The sequence below is a fragment of the Phyllostomus hastatus genome, unplaced genomic scaffold (assembly GCF_019186645.2).
Source record: "Phyllostomus hastatus isolate PE091 unplaced genomic scaffold, TTU_PhHast_1.1 phas_contig_58, whole genome shotgun sequence".
NCBI classification, from domain to species: Eukaryota; Metazoa; Chordata; class Mammalia; order Chiroptera; family Phyllostomidae; genus Phyllostomus; species Phyllostomus hastatus.
The window spans coordinates 43,799,167-43,815,401 of NW_025333916.1; the positions used below are offsets into that span (position 1 = coordinate 43,799,167).

The following is a 16,235-nucleotide window of genomic DNA, read 5'->3' on the forward strand; positions in this document are numbered from 1 at the left end:
AAGCGTAACGGCATCACTCAAAAGCAGACAAACAGGCCCAACAAGAGACAAAGGCAGTTTTCCCGTTCTGTAACGTGAGGTTATTATAATGCCATATGCATCTCTAACCATCGACAAGGAAAGGACTTTGGACAGACCAAACCTGAGGGTAACCAATCATCCTCAGAGGCAGCGTCCTTAAAGACGGGGTCTCATTCTAGAACTGTCCCAAATCTTACCTTCTGCATGTTTGGCTTGACACAGCGAACAAAGAAAGGGTTAGAGGAGCTCAGCGTTGCCATCAAGGAATGCAGGGAGTCCTAACAGAAAGAGAACAGGTACATGGTGATGTGGGCTTTTATAGTACATCGTTCCTCACATTTCTCAGCACCTTTGGCACTTACCAGAAACAAACTTCAAACAATATAAATCATAGGAATAATAGTTTTTATTTTCAATCCTATCATTCTAATATAAAATATAGTCAAAGTATTACAATCCACTGTCATTGAAATTCATCTGTCACTTCTTTAAAATAGTACCATTAATAAAAAACTATGCTATTAAGCAGCAAAAAAGCATGGAATATTTCGATGGCTGGCAGAGAAAACCTGAGAAGCACGCACTCCCCACTGGACTCACTCCTCCTAACTCATCACGGCCGTCAGAACGCCAGCCTCTCCCTGCACCTCACTGGTCTCAACCCACTGCCTCCACTCTCACCTTCAATCTCCGGGAAGATCAATCTTCTGTAATCAACTGCTTTCTTTTCTTTTTTTTAAAGTTTTTTTTTAATTGTGAATTTTTAATATTTGCCAAAGCAGACAGCATGTAATGAATACTCATCATCAGCTTCGGTTCATGGCTAATCTCATTTCATCTGATCCCTGTCTTGGCACATACTACGCCCACCCCTTATAGGAAAGCCAATCTGAGACATTGTATTATATCACCCCTCAGTATTTCGATATGTACTATTAAAGGGTAATCACTTTAAAATATATATAGATAACCATACCCATATCACCCTAAAAAGATTTCACAATTTCATTAAACATTAAAAAGTGCAACTGCCTCAAGTTTCATGTTGAAATACTCAACTGTCACAAATTTCATAACTGTTTAAAAATCTTTACCCAAGGATATGTTTATTGATTTAAGGGAGACAGTGGGGGGCAGAGAGAGAGGAAGAAGGAGAGAGAGGGAGGCAGGGGAGAGGAGGGGGGGAGAGAGAGAAAGAGAGAGTGACATCAGTGTGAGAGAGAAATATTGATCAGTTGCCTCCCTAACACGCCCTGATGGGGGATTGAACCTGCAACCTTTTGGTGTACAGGACAATGCCCCAACCAACTGAGCCACTCAGCCAGGGCCACAGATTTCATAATTTTTAAATGCTTTGTTCTTTGAAATCAGAATTTTAACTTTTCTTTTTTAAAGATTTAATTTACTTATTTTTAGAGAGAGGAGAAGGGAGGAGGAAAGAGAGGGAGAGAAACATCGATATGAGAGAGAAACAAATTGGTTGACTTCCACATGCGCCCGGACCAGGGACCAAACCTGCAACCCAGGCCTGTGCCCTGACCGGGAATTGAACTGGTGACCAAATTTCGCTTTGCGGAACGATGTTCCACCAATTGAACAACACCAGTCAGGCCAATGCTAATGTTATTTAAACATGCACTTGGTTATTATTCCTACTCATAATATCATAAATATTCCTGAGAAAAATACAAAAGTCCAGACATTGGAAAAAATGTACACTATTTACATCTGATCTTCTTTATACAAACCAGAGTAATCCCACATGGTAATTCTTAAGAACTGCTATTTCATATACTTAGAATAAGTAGCTATTTATTTTTAACAACAAAAATCTACATGTTCTCATCTGGCTCAGGAAAAAAGTTTATTTTATCTCTAAAACAGAAGGAAGTGTATTTTATTTCTGGTTTAAAGAATGATATAAAAGTAAAACACATACTCATGGAGCTCTTGTTCCTAATTCCTATTTTCAATTCTTAAATCACAAAAAACTATGGCCTCATCAAGGCCAGCAGCGCAGACTAACCTTGAACTGGGAGCTGACTGTGGGCCGCCGGTGCTTGCTTCCACATTTCAAAGTGTCCTGGTTATTGCGGCTTGAGACGTGTTCAAAGAGGTCATAGATGAAGTCGAATCTGTGACAGCAAAGAGCAGAGGACCATGAGGGGCACACACCCAATTAGTAGGTGCCGAATTACTGTAACTATAATGTATTTTCCCACTGACAGTAACCCACCGAAGCCTGGAAGAGCTAAGACAGCTTTCAAAGATTTAAAACCAACCTCTGCCAAAAGTGTTAGACATTGAAAAACAAAACAAAACAATAGCCACCTTCGGAGCACTGGAGTCTTGCAGAAGAAAAGTAGATTGTGATGCAAGTGATGGGCGACCCAGGGTGGCATGCCAGTGAGGAGCACCGTGCTCCCCAGAGCAGCCCCTAAGCTCCCGCAGCCTTGGTTTCCCTGGCTGCAGAAGGGACGTGTTTGCTCTGCTCACCTCCCAGTGTTTCAACGTCCAACCACTTAACAGATGGGAAGGCGCTAACTCTGGAGTGAGGCAGATTGGGGTTGAAACCCTGCCTCCGCTGCTTCCTAGCTGTGTGACTAGGGCAGGATGCTTGCTTCTCTCTGGGCCTCAGTATTTCCATCCAAAAAAATGGGGGTAATTTTAGAATGTATCCCATGACTCGGGGGTGAGAATGAAATGAGAAAATGTACACAAAAGGCTGAGCAGGTGCCCGGCACATGGTAGGTGCTGATGCTGTGGTTCTTACTATTACTGAAAAGTTGCACAGAATTAATTCGTTGCCCCTGCTAATAAGGTAAATGGCTTCTCAATAACTTTTTATCTTCCTTGCGCAGAAGACATTGTTAGCTGTAAAGAGGGGGGCAGTTTAGTGGCTTCACGGAGCCCAGGAAAGGTGGGGGCAACGTCTGGGCAGCTGCACCTCCCAGGGTGGCAATGCCAGTGCTTCCCCTGTCCCTGACCACTGTGCCCCAACCCTTCTTCAGTTTTGTTCCGGGGGGCTAGTTCACACCCACTCTGGGAAGTTCTCTGACAGTACTTTGGACGCTGTGGAGAAAAGACTTGGTTCCATTAAAATGTCACAGATGTCAAAGGTGAGGGAGCAGAGTGAACAAACAGCCCAAGTCCCTCAGGCCGCAGACAGAAACCCGGGGCTGAAACAGGGCGTTCTGCAGTCCAATCAGGGAAAAAGGGTACGTGTGACGCTGGCCTCCTGGCCTGTGAGCCTTCAGACCAACAAAACGCTTCTATTTAACACCAAGACCCTGCTTTGACTGAAATGCATCACTGTAGGCCTACTGACTAAGAAACTGCTGTGACAGACAACACGCAATGGTATTTTTAAAACACTGCCATTTTCACAGGCCTAAAACCTCATGTGAACATAAAGATGGCTGACAACATGATAAAGAGGGAATCTTCGGGGAGGAGACCTAAAGCGCGTCTGAGGACCGGACACTCCGATGCTGAGCATCTAAGCTGACGCTTCAGACAGGCTCCCTGCCCCGCAGCTAACAGCTACGCCAGAGACCGGGCAGCCGCCTGGCCTGGACATTCCAAGTATTACAACTTTTAAGTAACTGTGCTACTTTCCTTCCTTCGATATGAAACATTTATTTCTGTTACAGATTCACTCTGGATCTGATGGATATTGACACGTTTAACACAGGGTTATTCCCCTCCCCCCTTCTCTCTCACAAAGCCTCCTGGCTTAATATGTACAAGCGGTTAAACTAATCAACAATTGATTTAATGGTGTGAATTTATAATTCATCAATGAATAAATGAATGTGCACTAAATTTTTTAATTTTAGCTGAATTTCACCTGTTTATTTTTTTGACAGCCTCCGCACTAACTCGAGACAGAGGGGTCCTGCAAACCCAGGGCTGAAATCGATTTAACCACAGCTCTAAGCTTGTCGTGGACAATGTGGGTCGTCTGGGTAAGACCTCAGGTCCTTGAGCCAAGCACACCAGGTCAACACTGGTGGGATCTCACGCCAGCCACCTAACTGCTTCAAGTCTCCGAGTTTCCTTGTCTGCATAACAGGATTAACAACGGTATCTGACTCATGGATTTGCTGTTTTACAGCACCTCATTAAAGGCAGTCACTGCTATTCATATATTTTTTCTCTCTTGGTCATTTTATTGATGAAATATTGCCCAGGGAAGAAGAGAACAGATTAAATTGCTTCCTATTAATTTTTTCTGTATTTGTGAATTAAAAGCATTTTCACAAATATTACTTGGCTTGCTAATGATGTCTTAGGTATGCCTTAGACCGACATACCGGCTTTCCCTTAGCAGATTGAGAAGATCATCTCTAAAGGTGTCTCTGTTCTTCTCCAAGATGCCCCGGACATCATACTGCACCTAGTTTAAAAAAAATAAATGCGAGAAGGCGGAACTGGTCAAAAGAGTCATCTCAACTCCTAAGTATCTCCCTTTAAAGACAGACAATGAAAATAAGTCATTTCAATATAGTTATGGTTGGCTTCCGAAATTACTCTTTCTCTACATACCCAATGGGCAAATGTCAATAGGAGCTTAATTAAGAAGTTACCTCTCCAGCGTAGTGCTTCACTCCAAAATTGTTGACTGCAACTCTGGGCTTCACGTAAAAGTGGTTGTTCTAATAAAAAAACAAATACCAAGGCCTACGTTTACTAACTGATTTCCGCTGACTTCCAGAGAAAACTAGTGACAGTGAAAAGAGTTTCAGAACCAGTCCTGTATCATACACAGCAGATGACACACTCACGGACAGCCATGCCCCTCTTGTCTGCCATTATAGTAGGTTAAAAATACAGAATTCTGTACTCATAAACAAAACGTGGGAATATTCTGACAAATCTATCTCTTTGGCTTGTTTTAATTTAGTTCTAGCAATCCAGGAAGGGCTCCATTGGTTTGAGAAAAGAATAAACAAAGGTGGGAAGCACAGTGGGGCCAACAGCACTGAAATGATCTCGTATGTAATCTTAATCTGTGGATTTGCTATCCCAACATAATGAAAAATTCGAAGGTTTTGACATACAGCATGCTGATTGTGTAGTTTCTCCAATAAGGTGCTGTCTGTGGCTTGAGGAAAATGGCTTTCTTCATTGATGAGGGCTAGGAGGCCAAGTTTCTAGAAGAGGGGAAAAAAAAAAAGGTTAAATGAATTAAAAGTTGAATGAGTGCTTCAAAATGTTTTAGAGCTCTTTTCCTCTCTACCAAGTAAATGGTTAAAAGAAAAAAGCATGGTAATTTCTTAGGCTGGAAAAATTCAGAATAATAAAGAAATCTAATAAATTCAAATTCTACTTGGGCATAAGGAAAAATAAACAAAACTGAGCCCGCCACAAGTTCATGGACAAAACTTTTTCAGCTGGCCAGTCTGCTATTGGTACTGGCGAAGCTTTTCATGTTGACTTAAAATAGAAGTGAAGTGGGTTTGAACACTGCTGATTCTAAAATATTGAGTTCTATGAGACAATAGTCTTGAAGCAGCCAAGTGTTTAAATTCAACCTTGCACATTTACATTTATGTTTCCAAATGGTCCATTGTGTTCAAAACATTCACATCTTTGATGTGCGTGTTCACACAAGCTACTTCGTTCCCATAAATATGAATCAGCCCAGCTGGACACCCTGGGGACTGAAGCAACTCTTCAACAATATATTACCTTCTCGATCAAGTCCAGGCATTCTCCATTGTCTATCCAGTCAATATCTTCCCACACTAATCCTTCCCTGCGGAAAGATTAAACAGGGCTGAGTTACAGTAACTTGTAGCTTTAAAATGGTCTAATTTAGTGGCTGATTTTTACAAAAAAGAAAGAAATAGAATCCCCTGAGTGCTCACCTGCTATATTCTAGTTGTTCCAAAGAAAAAATATGCTTGTTGAAATATTCCTGAAGTTTCTCATTTGCATAGTTTATATTGAACTGTTCAAAGTGATTAACCTAAGGGAAGAAACCATTTGAAATGTATGTTCTATTACACATAAAGATGGAAAAAAATCTGCAGAGAGAAATATCAGTGTTTGTTACAAAAATGTTGTTGAAGAGCAGCCAAAAGTGGACAGAAAAGAATTCGCGCATCCTACAGGTTGGAAGCATACCTCAAAGTTTTCGAATCCGAAGATGTCAAGAATGCCAATAGATTTAAAGTCATCTTTGCCTTTGATCCTGCTGTTGATCTTCTTGATCACCCACTCGAAGCAGCGAGCATAAAGTGCCATGGCTAGGGAGTCCCTGCTGTCTACTGCCTGAAGGGACAGGAGACGTGGTCACCATTTACAGTGGACCAGGGACAGCCCAGGCCAGCAAGTCCACCCCTCCCCACTCGGGAGTCCTTGGGGGAGATGTGCTAAACAGGGGTAGCACCTGTGACCCAATGTCAAGTAAGTCAATTCCATCTAGGACAACACAGACTTGAAAGAAAGGATAAACTGGAGCTTGCTTAGTTATTGTACAGTAGGATTCGCCAAGAATGCCTTTAAATGTCAGGTTCCAAAGTCAATGTCACATGCAGAGTCACAGGTAAGAATCTGAGTGATATATATCGGGTTTAAAACAATAATTAAGACTGAGTTTTTTTCCATTTTTATCTTCTCCTATTTTACTTTGTACACACGAAAGTTTTCTTCATGAGATATGGTTAGCATTCTTTACTTATCTCGTCAAGAAACAGGCATGATGTGGGCTACAGCACATACCTGGCCCAAGGCAGTAGCAGAGGCAAAAATAAGTGATACAACGTACTTTTAGTTAACATTTGCTTGGTTCTTATTCTCTGCCAGTAGTTGAGTACTTAGTTTGCGGTTTTTATTATGAGCCTTACAAGGACCCTCTGAATTGGATATGACAATGATCCTTGTCTTCCTGAGGGCCCAGCTGGGCACAGCAAACACGCTCCCCAAGAACAGACAGTAAAGGTGCGCGAGTCGGGACTCAAACACAGGCCACCTGCACCAGGCCCAGCCCTCCTAGTAGATCCACTACACCGTCTCTTAGACACAATTCAACAATCTTATTCCCCTCGGTGTGGATATCTTTATTTGGATCGTGAACCAAACTCATCTGAATGGTTTGCTGCTGTTACTTATTTGAATCCAAGCCACGGATCTGAAACCCCAGGAGTGTCGTTTAAAACGAGCTCGGACAGCGAGGTGCATGTACCTGTTGAACGCTGAGAGGCGTGAGGATCTCTTCCCCCCTGAGGAACATCGACCTCTGGGTCAGAGCGTCCGTGAGCTGCGTTGGGTCCAGCCCAAGTAACTCTGCAGACCTGCCCAGGGCTGCAAATGAAGAACAAGGTGAATGTGAGTTCCCAGTCTGGGAAGGAATGGACTGTGCAACCCCAAATGGCTTCCAATCTGAACATGCACAAGCAACCCACGAAAGTAAAAACCTCACTGAATCCCTGAGGCACCGTCTATGGGACACAGGTATTATTGGTGAGTTACTTGCCCTTTCATGGGGTCCTAGGTGAGCAGCAAAGAACCTGGTGCTGAGACCAAGTGTAGTCCAGAGACCCCTGGAGGAGGGGAGCTCCCAAGACCCTGTCCGAAGGGTGGGTTTGTACAGTCAACTGTGTTCAATAATAACAACATTAAGGTGTTATTTGCTTTTTTATTCTCATTCCCTGACCAGTATACAGATAAGTTTTCCAGCAGCTACATGACCTGAGATATCTCAGGAGTCCTCTGTTACATTAGATATTAAAAGAAATTTGCAAAAATATAAGACAACGTTACTCTTTGCACTCATTTTTTTGAAAAGTCAAATAAAAATATATTTTAATGTGCAATGGGTTTATTACAGTTATTTTGGAATGACATTTTAAATGCCTCAGTTTTAATTCCTAATGTTGCAAACATCAACAGATAGAACTCACTTAAAAAGCTCTGTGGGGTTCTCCACGATGTTAAGATTACCATGAGGAGCCAGGGTGAGGCGTTTGCAAACGGCCGACCTGCAGCATGGGGCTCTTCCCGAGCCATTCTGTGCTTTACAAGTCCCCAGCCTCCACGCCCACCTGTATTGCTTCCATCAGAATAGTTTAAAAATAAATCCAGAAACCACTCCAGGAAAACAACTGACACTGTTCTGTGCACATTAACTCACTCGATCCTGGCAGCACATCGCTGAGGCACTTCACTGACACGACACCGCCAGTGCTCAGTGGATACGCAACTCGCAACTCGGGGCAAAGAGCCTGAGGCAGCCCCAGGCTGCACGCCGAGCACCCCGGCTTGCAAACTATCCCTCCTAACAGGACACGGTGCCACCACACAGTTACTACGGAAGTCTACGGTGGCACGGAAGTCTACGGTGGCATGTGTCCTACATCTCATCCCTGTCACTCCATTTCCTCTTATTTGGCCCCCTTTCCTTCTTTCTTAGTAGGAACAAGAACACAACCACCATCCCATTTTGCAATAATGTCTCAAGTGTTTGACCCTTTAATAGGTGACAGTTCACATCAGACACAAAGTTCTGTAGCTCTTTATTTCGGCAGCCAGGAAGCGCGTTCTGTAAAGGCCAGAGAGTGAAGATTTCAGTTCTAAGTGTCCTAAGTGTCCAAGGAAGAAAGGAAGAAGGGGGGAGGGGGAGGAGGGGCACTCTCACCCGTTTTGAAGGAGACCTGCGCGCCCCCAGCGGTGATGAACTCTATGTTCCCAAGATGTAATATGCCAGCGAGCAACCTCAGAACCTCCCGAACTTCTTCCTTGCTAAACTGCATTACATCCATTGCCGTCTGGAAGAAAATTAATGTGTTTAATTTTTTATGTTGCTTTTTCATGCTAAAGAAAATGAAAAAAAGATTCTCGTTACTCAATAAAATTATTAGGTATTGTTCTGAAAGTCAAGAAAAGAACAGGTAGATGCATGACCACTTTTAAATGATGAAGACTTTACACAGGTACATGTAAAACATCATGACGTTGAGAACTGTGGAATGCTGAGGGAGAAAACAAGCGACGAAATAAACAAAACAGGCTGTATTTTTTGGACCATAAGACGCACCTTTTGTGGGGGGGGGGGCAGTGGGCGCAAATTTGGGAGGAATAATGGTTGTTAATGCTGCTGTTGAGTTCTGCTTACATTTACATTGGTGAAATATTGTGTTATTTATGTTATTAATATTTTACCACATTTTTTGCTTCAAAAAATTTTCCCCCTATTTTCCTCCTCTAAAACCTAGGTGTGTCCTATTGTCCGAAAAATGTGGTATCTGCCTCATGCGCAGAAGTTATGCCACAGAAGAAACATCTGGCAGTCACACGAACAGTGGTGACGAGAAATACTTTTTGCTACAGATATCAAAGCATCATGGGACATGCATTTTGTTACACATAAAATATGGGGGGAAAGTGAACAATTGGGGGATGTAAGACTTCATCCGAGTCCCCCCTGATAAACGCTGGGGCTTGTCTTCATGGTTAAACGCAGCAGGACCACAGGAGGTGGAATGCAATTCTGTCAGGAACTTTACAGATGAGAGTCTTCTGATCCTTTTGTAACAGAGACTGGGGGCACATGACTCAACCTGGGTCTACCACCTCCGGGCATCCACCACATCTCTAGTTTTCATTGCTCCAGACGGGTTTTAAGGTCTTATCTTGTCCTCTGGATAGTAAATGAAATTTAATATAGTGCTGTTCTGGGAAAAATAAAAATAAATAGGCACCTACCTACAGGAGCTTTGCTCCCAATGAGTACCTAAACAACTTGAATTTATCCAGGGCTCTTCTGAATCATATCTAAGATTTGCTCATTTTCTATTGTGATTCAGGAGCCACATTCACGTGAGAAATAACTGCACCCCACCCCCACACACATATACAAACAACCGAGGACAGAACTGGTAACGACACTGCTAAAAATGACCCACAAAGAGGACCTGGACTTTAAATCACTGCAATGACCGCAGGAGACGGGGAAGAAGGAAACCATGCACCACTTTGAAGCAATAGAAACTGCAAAAGGAAACAACAGGAGATTTTTAAATGTGAGACATATAATTTCTTTACAAGGAAAAAACAATGAAGTTGAAACAAAGGGCAAACACAACAGACAGGGAAACAGTACTAAAAGGAAAAAATGTAAGGGAAGGAGCAAGAGCTATACTAGGAGATACACAAACAACAAAAATAAAATAGGCCCCTCTTACAGAGGAAGTGCAAATCCACAGAGAAATGTTCTCCTTTGTAGAAATGAAACATGCACAAGTTAAAGAAAATTGGAGATCCCTTCTATTGAATTAGCAAAAGATTTCTGAAGGATTAACCTAAAATCGGTGAAACTGGGATATTTTGGTGCTGGTCATTGGTACTATAAATGAGTATAATCTTTTTGGAAAACAAGAGAGAGTAGCAGCACCGTGCTGGGCCTCGTGTGGACACAATCTTACCATGTTCAGAGAGGTTAAGGAACTTTCTTGGGGTTGCGCAACGAAGCTTAAAAGACAGGCCCAATAAATCCAAAGTTCAGGAACTTATTAGCGATCCAACTCTATTACTTTCCAAGGACGTAGGAAGGGAGGGAGGGAGGAAGGAAGGGAGGGAGGGAGGGAGAGAAGGAAGGAATCTCCTATAACTTCAATGATGAAAATTTGTCCCAAGGAAAATTGTAACAATAATAAAGTTTTGCAAAATTTCACTACAATATTATCTTAACACTTTCAGAAAATAAGAATTCTAACTGTCCTATAATTAGACAAGTCAAATAGAGTAAATAAAGTTGTTAGGATAGTGTATATAGTTTTCAAAGGAACTTCTACACATGATATAGAAACATAAGCATATTTTGCTTTATGCAAAAACCAAACATCATTATATATTTTGAACTATAATAAAATCAGGATAGGAAGAAAATTTACAAAATTACAAGTATGTTAGTGTCAGTAGGCTTATAAACATTATGTTCTATAATGCCCTTCACTGCTGTTAACATGCTTTTAAGCAATGAACACGACCATTAGCGGGTGACAGATAAACGAAGTGCTCTCTGTTCCATGGGCTACCACTCACCCTAAAAGGGAATGAACTGTCTCATAAGGGAGGTGGATGAGTGAAAGAAGGCAGGCACAGGACAATGCGTTCTGTGTAATTTCATTTACATGAAACTCTAGAAAGGACAAATCTATGTACTATGTACAGTGACAGAAAGTTCCATGGTTTCCTAGGGCTGGGGCCGGGGAGCTGGGATTGTCTGGGTAAACGCACAAAAAAGTCTTAGGGTGTAGAATTGTCCTTTACATTGATTGTGGTCATAGGTACATGGGTGTGTTAAATTCAAAATTCATCAAAATGCATGCTTTAGACCTGGCTGGTGTGGCTCAGTGGATTGAGCACCTGCCTGTGAACCAAAGGGTCGCTGGTTCCATTCCCAGTCAGGGCACATGCCTGGGTTGTGGGCCAGGTTCGGTACCCAGTAGGGGGGCGCATGAGAGGCAACCACACACTGATGTTTCTCTCCTTTTCTCTCTCCCTTCCCCTTTGTCTAAAAATAAATAAATAAAATCTTTTTAAAAATGTATCCTTTAATGGGAACACTGTATTTTATGTACATTATATCTCAATAAAGTTGATCATGAAAAAAACACCATGATTAAACAAGTGTGAGAAGACTCAATTCATGGGCACAAACAAAAATTAATGAAAAACAAGAACTATTTATTAGTTAAGTGTTCATAAATAAAAAGCCTATGAAAAAAAATAATTATTCAAATTTACTTACTCTACAACCAATGAAATATGGGTAAGAAGTGTGTAACAATGTATCATGTTCAAGAACTGAAAACAGTGGTAAGGATCAAATCAGACATCAGCGGAATAATCACAAAGCATCTGCACTGTGCACAAGGTAATATCTTTTTCTATGATAGAGTTTTCCTCATATTTATAAGACATATCAATACTAATTTATACAAATGTTCTCAGTTCCTCTTAGAATAAGCACAGAAATGAAAATACTTGGGTCTAAAAGAAACAAGATTTTTGAAAAATAAGTTTACGATTTTAGCAGAAAATTTCAAACTGCCAAATGAAAAATATCAAGAAATGCCCTATGGAAAAATTCTTGGTTAAGTTCTGAAATTACATGCAAAGATTATACATAGAGATATGAAAGCAGATAGATAAAATGTGCTTACTTCATTAATAAAGCTGTGACTTCTTCACTTTCAAGTCCAATCCAAGTAAATTAATTAATTAGGAGTGTGGTGATAAGTGGTAATTGCACTAATCACACCACAGGGTAATTTAGGGCTGCAACCAATTATCACCAGCGTGGGTGTGGGCGCCGAAACTGCAAGCCGGAGCCTCCGTCCATTGTCCCTTACTGTCCTATTTACGGTATTTTTAGCAGCAGTCTCCACCCCTTTGGCAGGAGTAGCACTTTAAGGCTTATTATAATTATCTTATTTTCTCAACAATAGAGCTCAAGACTTAAAAAAAAAAAAGCCCTGGGAAATTCTCAGTACAGTTCAGAAGCACTAAACAGCAATTTAGTTATAAAACTGCCACAAAGTTACAAAATACTTTCATCAAATCTTCATTAAGCTCATAAAAATTAAATGTTTGTGAAAGTTTGTGTGGGGGGCACTGATGGAGGAGGGCATCGAACATGTGATACGGTGCCAACCATTAAGGCCTGAAGGGAGCTGGGCTGTTACACTAGATACAGAGAAGAGCAGCGATTTCAGGCTAGTTCATCACTGCCAAAAGGTCCGTCTGCTCAGGGTCTCGGAAGTGAGCTGGGCGTGGGAGGGCCCCATTCAGGACGGCAAAGGGGCCACAGGTGAACCCTGAATAAATGGTACAACAGCAACAGTGGAAGGCAGCATTGTTCTGGGCACAGTAAATTATTACAAGCCATTTAATAACTTATTACGTAATGTTATGTTATAGTAAGGCCATAATATATTATTTTATAATATAAAATTTGCTTATACTACCAAGTTTTCGAACACTAAAAGAGACTGATGTTTCCAAGCTTGGCAAAATGGAGGTATCAGATGGTCCCTTTAAATTTTCATAGAATTGGACACATGAGGCATGAACTTGTGCATACATTTATATGCACTCACATGATTAAAAACCCATGGATGTGAGCCATCGGGCCGGTGTGGGGAGGAAATCCCAGAGAGGCCCGTGGCCAGGCTCACTGTGAACACTCGGTATTGGACAGGAGGGGAGGGTGGGAGATTATGGCTCAAAGACTCGCCTCCCCTCACATTTCCTCAGCCACCAGCCTGGTGGGTGAGTGCAGGGGACAGTCAATTAGTTGTTACAGTTGACTTAAAATAGCTTTTCACCCTGACGGAACAATTAACAGGTGACCTAGAAGGCTGCAAAAAACGATGGCTGTGAAATTTAGCAGGTCACTGTCCCTGCTCCCCTAAAACAGCTCAGGACACCTCACAGGTATTTATTTATTTATTTATTTATTTATTTATTTATTTAATCCTCATCCAAGGGCATTTTTCCATTGCTTCTAGAGACAGAGGAAGGGAGAAAAGCATCAGTTAACCTCTCATACATGGCAGACCGGGGACTGCACGCACCAGGACCAGGGGATTGAACTTGCAACCTAGGTATGTGCCCTGACTGGGAAGTGAACCCCACAACCCTTTGGTTATGGGACGACACTCCAACCAGCTGATCCACACCACTTGAAATGGTATTTATATTAATGGCATCAGTTGATACCAATGATGAATCCTGAAAACATATAGATTCTCAGTGAAATAAGCAAAATTCTTAAAAGATCTTATTGAGTATACGGACATTAAAGTTGATAAAATGAATAATGATTTTTTTAGTAGCTAAAAATTAACACGAGAGGTGACACATTCATACATGTTCATAGAAACAATTTCTCTCCATTTTCACTTTAACAAACTCAGCAAATAAATATCGTTGAGCCTGAACAGAACATGGTCCTGGGAAAAGGAGCTTTATGGAATTCGAGTATGAAGATACGAATTCAAGTGGCATTTGGTGTTGGCAGGGAACAGTGAGATGAACTGCATAAAAAAACAACAGTATAATCTGTTCCAGTCGTTTTCGGCAGAAAGCAGGGATTATGTGGTTTGCTCACTGCAATCTGCCCAGTGCCTGGCACACAGCAGGTGCTCGACACGTTGAACATATAACATCAACTGCAGCCAGAGAGTCTGGTGTCTCCTTAACCATTTCTGGGTTACTCCTGGTCACAAGGGCTGTGCAAGGCAGAAGGAGGGGCTGGCTGGTACCAATAATGACACTTAGGATTTTATTCCTTTATTATAGAGTTATGATTTTAAGTTACGTAATCATAATGGTCATTATAAGGCTGACATACATCTGTTGAAAAATACTGTAACAGAAAGAATGGTAAAGCATAAAATATAATCCTAGAGTTCTGCCTAATGAGATAACATTTTTGGTATACTTCGTTCCAATATTTCTCTGCATATATAATTGATATATATACATGATATATATACAGGATGGGGTAAAAGTCTATTTACTGTTGTTTGTATTAAAACTAATACAATAATTAATAAATAACATACACATAAGCTGTTATGCATACTACCAACTGTAAACCTACTTTTGCCCCACCCTGTATATATAATGTTTATTATTGAAATGAAAAGATTATAGTGCTGTATCCTGCCCTTCTCACTTAAGTAACAAGCAAGTTTTTACATATTATTAAATATATTTGAGCATGTGTTTTGCTTGCTACAGTGGATCTTATTTTGTGGATACAAATTAAGCCATTCCCTAATTCATGATTTTGTAGGTTAAGGGGGAAAGAATCATTTTTCTATAAAAAATAGTATTTTTCCTCTTTTCTGAAAAGTTGTTCATTTGCATTTGTTTCTTTTCTGACTACACTGCTCAGAACTTCCAGAAGAAGTTTAAATAATAACAAAGATTACAGTTCCTGATTTCAATAAATACCAGCGAAGCTGCCATTGATATCTTTGATGGGTCCACAGGAAAGGTAATTGTAAAGTAAATATTAAGGCTCTAACAATAGAATCCTTGTAAGTTTGTTGGGCATATGATGAAGCCAAATTCATGTACACAATTTTCTTCCTCTCGCAATGACCAAAGCCTTTCATCATGAGACCAAATTTCAAGTGTCATAACCTATCATTTCAATTTAAAAATAAAAGCCAGCCAAGCTCCAAAAGTAAACTTGTAGCTAACAGAAAGAACAAACAACTCTGAGTCAGAAAACAATGCCCGGAGAGAAAAGCCACCAGAGTGCCTTCTCTGGGCCACAGGTGGCCTGGAGGCCCAGTGCGCCCTAGTGGTCAGTCAGCAAACCAGTTCCGCCTGTAACGAAACTACGAGTGGGATAGTAATGAGTCTGCGCATCACCAGGAACAACGTCCTTCTGTCACAAAGAATTGTTGCCCAGCTTCAAGAGAGAAGCAAAATATCCTGTTGAGAATTTTGGCCTCTGTGTTCACAGGGATATTGGCCTCAAAGAAAGTCTCTTTCTTTGTAGTGTCTTTATCTGGTTTTGGTATCAGGGTAACGCTGGCCCTGTAGAATGAGTTTGAAAGCATTTCTTCCCCTTCAGTTTTCTGGAATAGTTTGAGAAGGATAGGTACTAATTCTTCTTTCACCATTTGGTAGAATTCACCGGTGAAGCTCCCTGGTCCTGGACTTTTGTTTGTTGGGAGATATTTCATGACTGCTTCAATTTCAGTGCTGGCCATTGGTCTGTTCAGATTCCCTGCTTCTTCCTGGTTTCATCTTGTAAGGTTGTATGTTTCTTAAAATTTATCCTTTATGGACTGTCAAATTTGTTGGCATAAAGTTGTTCATAGTATTCTTTATTGATCCTTTGTATTTCCGTGGTGTCCACTGTAATCTAGCTTCTTTCATTTTCTGACTTCATTTGTGTTCTTGCTCTTTTCTGCTTGATGAGTCTTGCTAGAGACTTATTAATTTCATTTATCCTTTAAAAGAATCAGCTCTCAGTTTCATTAATCTTTTCTATTGTTTTTATTTGATATTTCTTTTATTTCTGCCTTGATCATTATTATGTCCTTCCTTCTGCTCACTTTGGGTTTGTTTACAAGAACCAAGATATGGAAGCAACCTAGGTGTCCCTCTACAGATGAATGAATAAAGAAAATATGGTACACACACACGCACACACACGTGCAATAAAAAAAAGATGATAT

General features: G+C 41.0%; 1 protein-coding gene across 2 annotated transcripts in view; it reads right to left on the reverse strand.

Moving 5' to 3' along the window:
• The window catches only part of MYO10 (myosin X), a 191,653-nt gene that overhangs the window by 66,799 nt on the left and 108,619 nt on the right, over window positions 1-16,235 (reverse strand). For both annotated transcript variants that reach the window (XM_045847792.1, XM_045847791.1), the window contains exons 10-19: window positions 8,666-8,795; window positions 7,214-7,332; window positions 6,154-6,300; window positions 5,895-5,995; window positions 5,716-5,782; window positions 5,085-5,177; window positions 4,611-4,679; window positions 4,338-4,420; window positions 2,048-2,156; window positions 219-299 (exon numbers count right to left, since the gene is read on the reverse strand). In XM_045847792.1, the coding sequence (XP_045703748.1) occupies window positions 219-299; window positions 2,048-2,156; window positions 4,338-4,420; window positions 4,611-4,679; window positions 5,085-5,177; window positions 5,716-5,782; window positions 5,895-5,995; window positions 6,154-6,300; window positions 7,214-7,332; window positions 8,666-8,795 (999 nt within the window). The remainder of the gene's footprint in view (window positions 1-218; window positions 300-2,047; window positions 2,157-4,337; window positions 4,421-4,610; window positions 4,680-5,084; window positions 5,178-5,715; window positions 5,783-5,894; window positions 5,996-6,153; window positions 6,301-7,213; window positions 7,333-8,665; window positions 8,796-16,235) is intronic.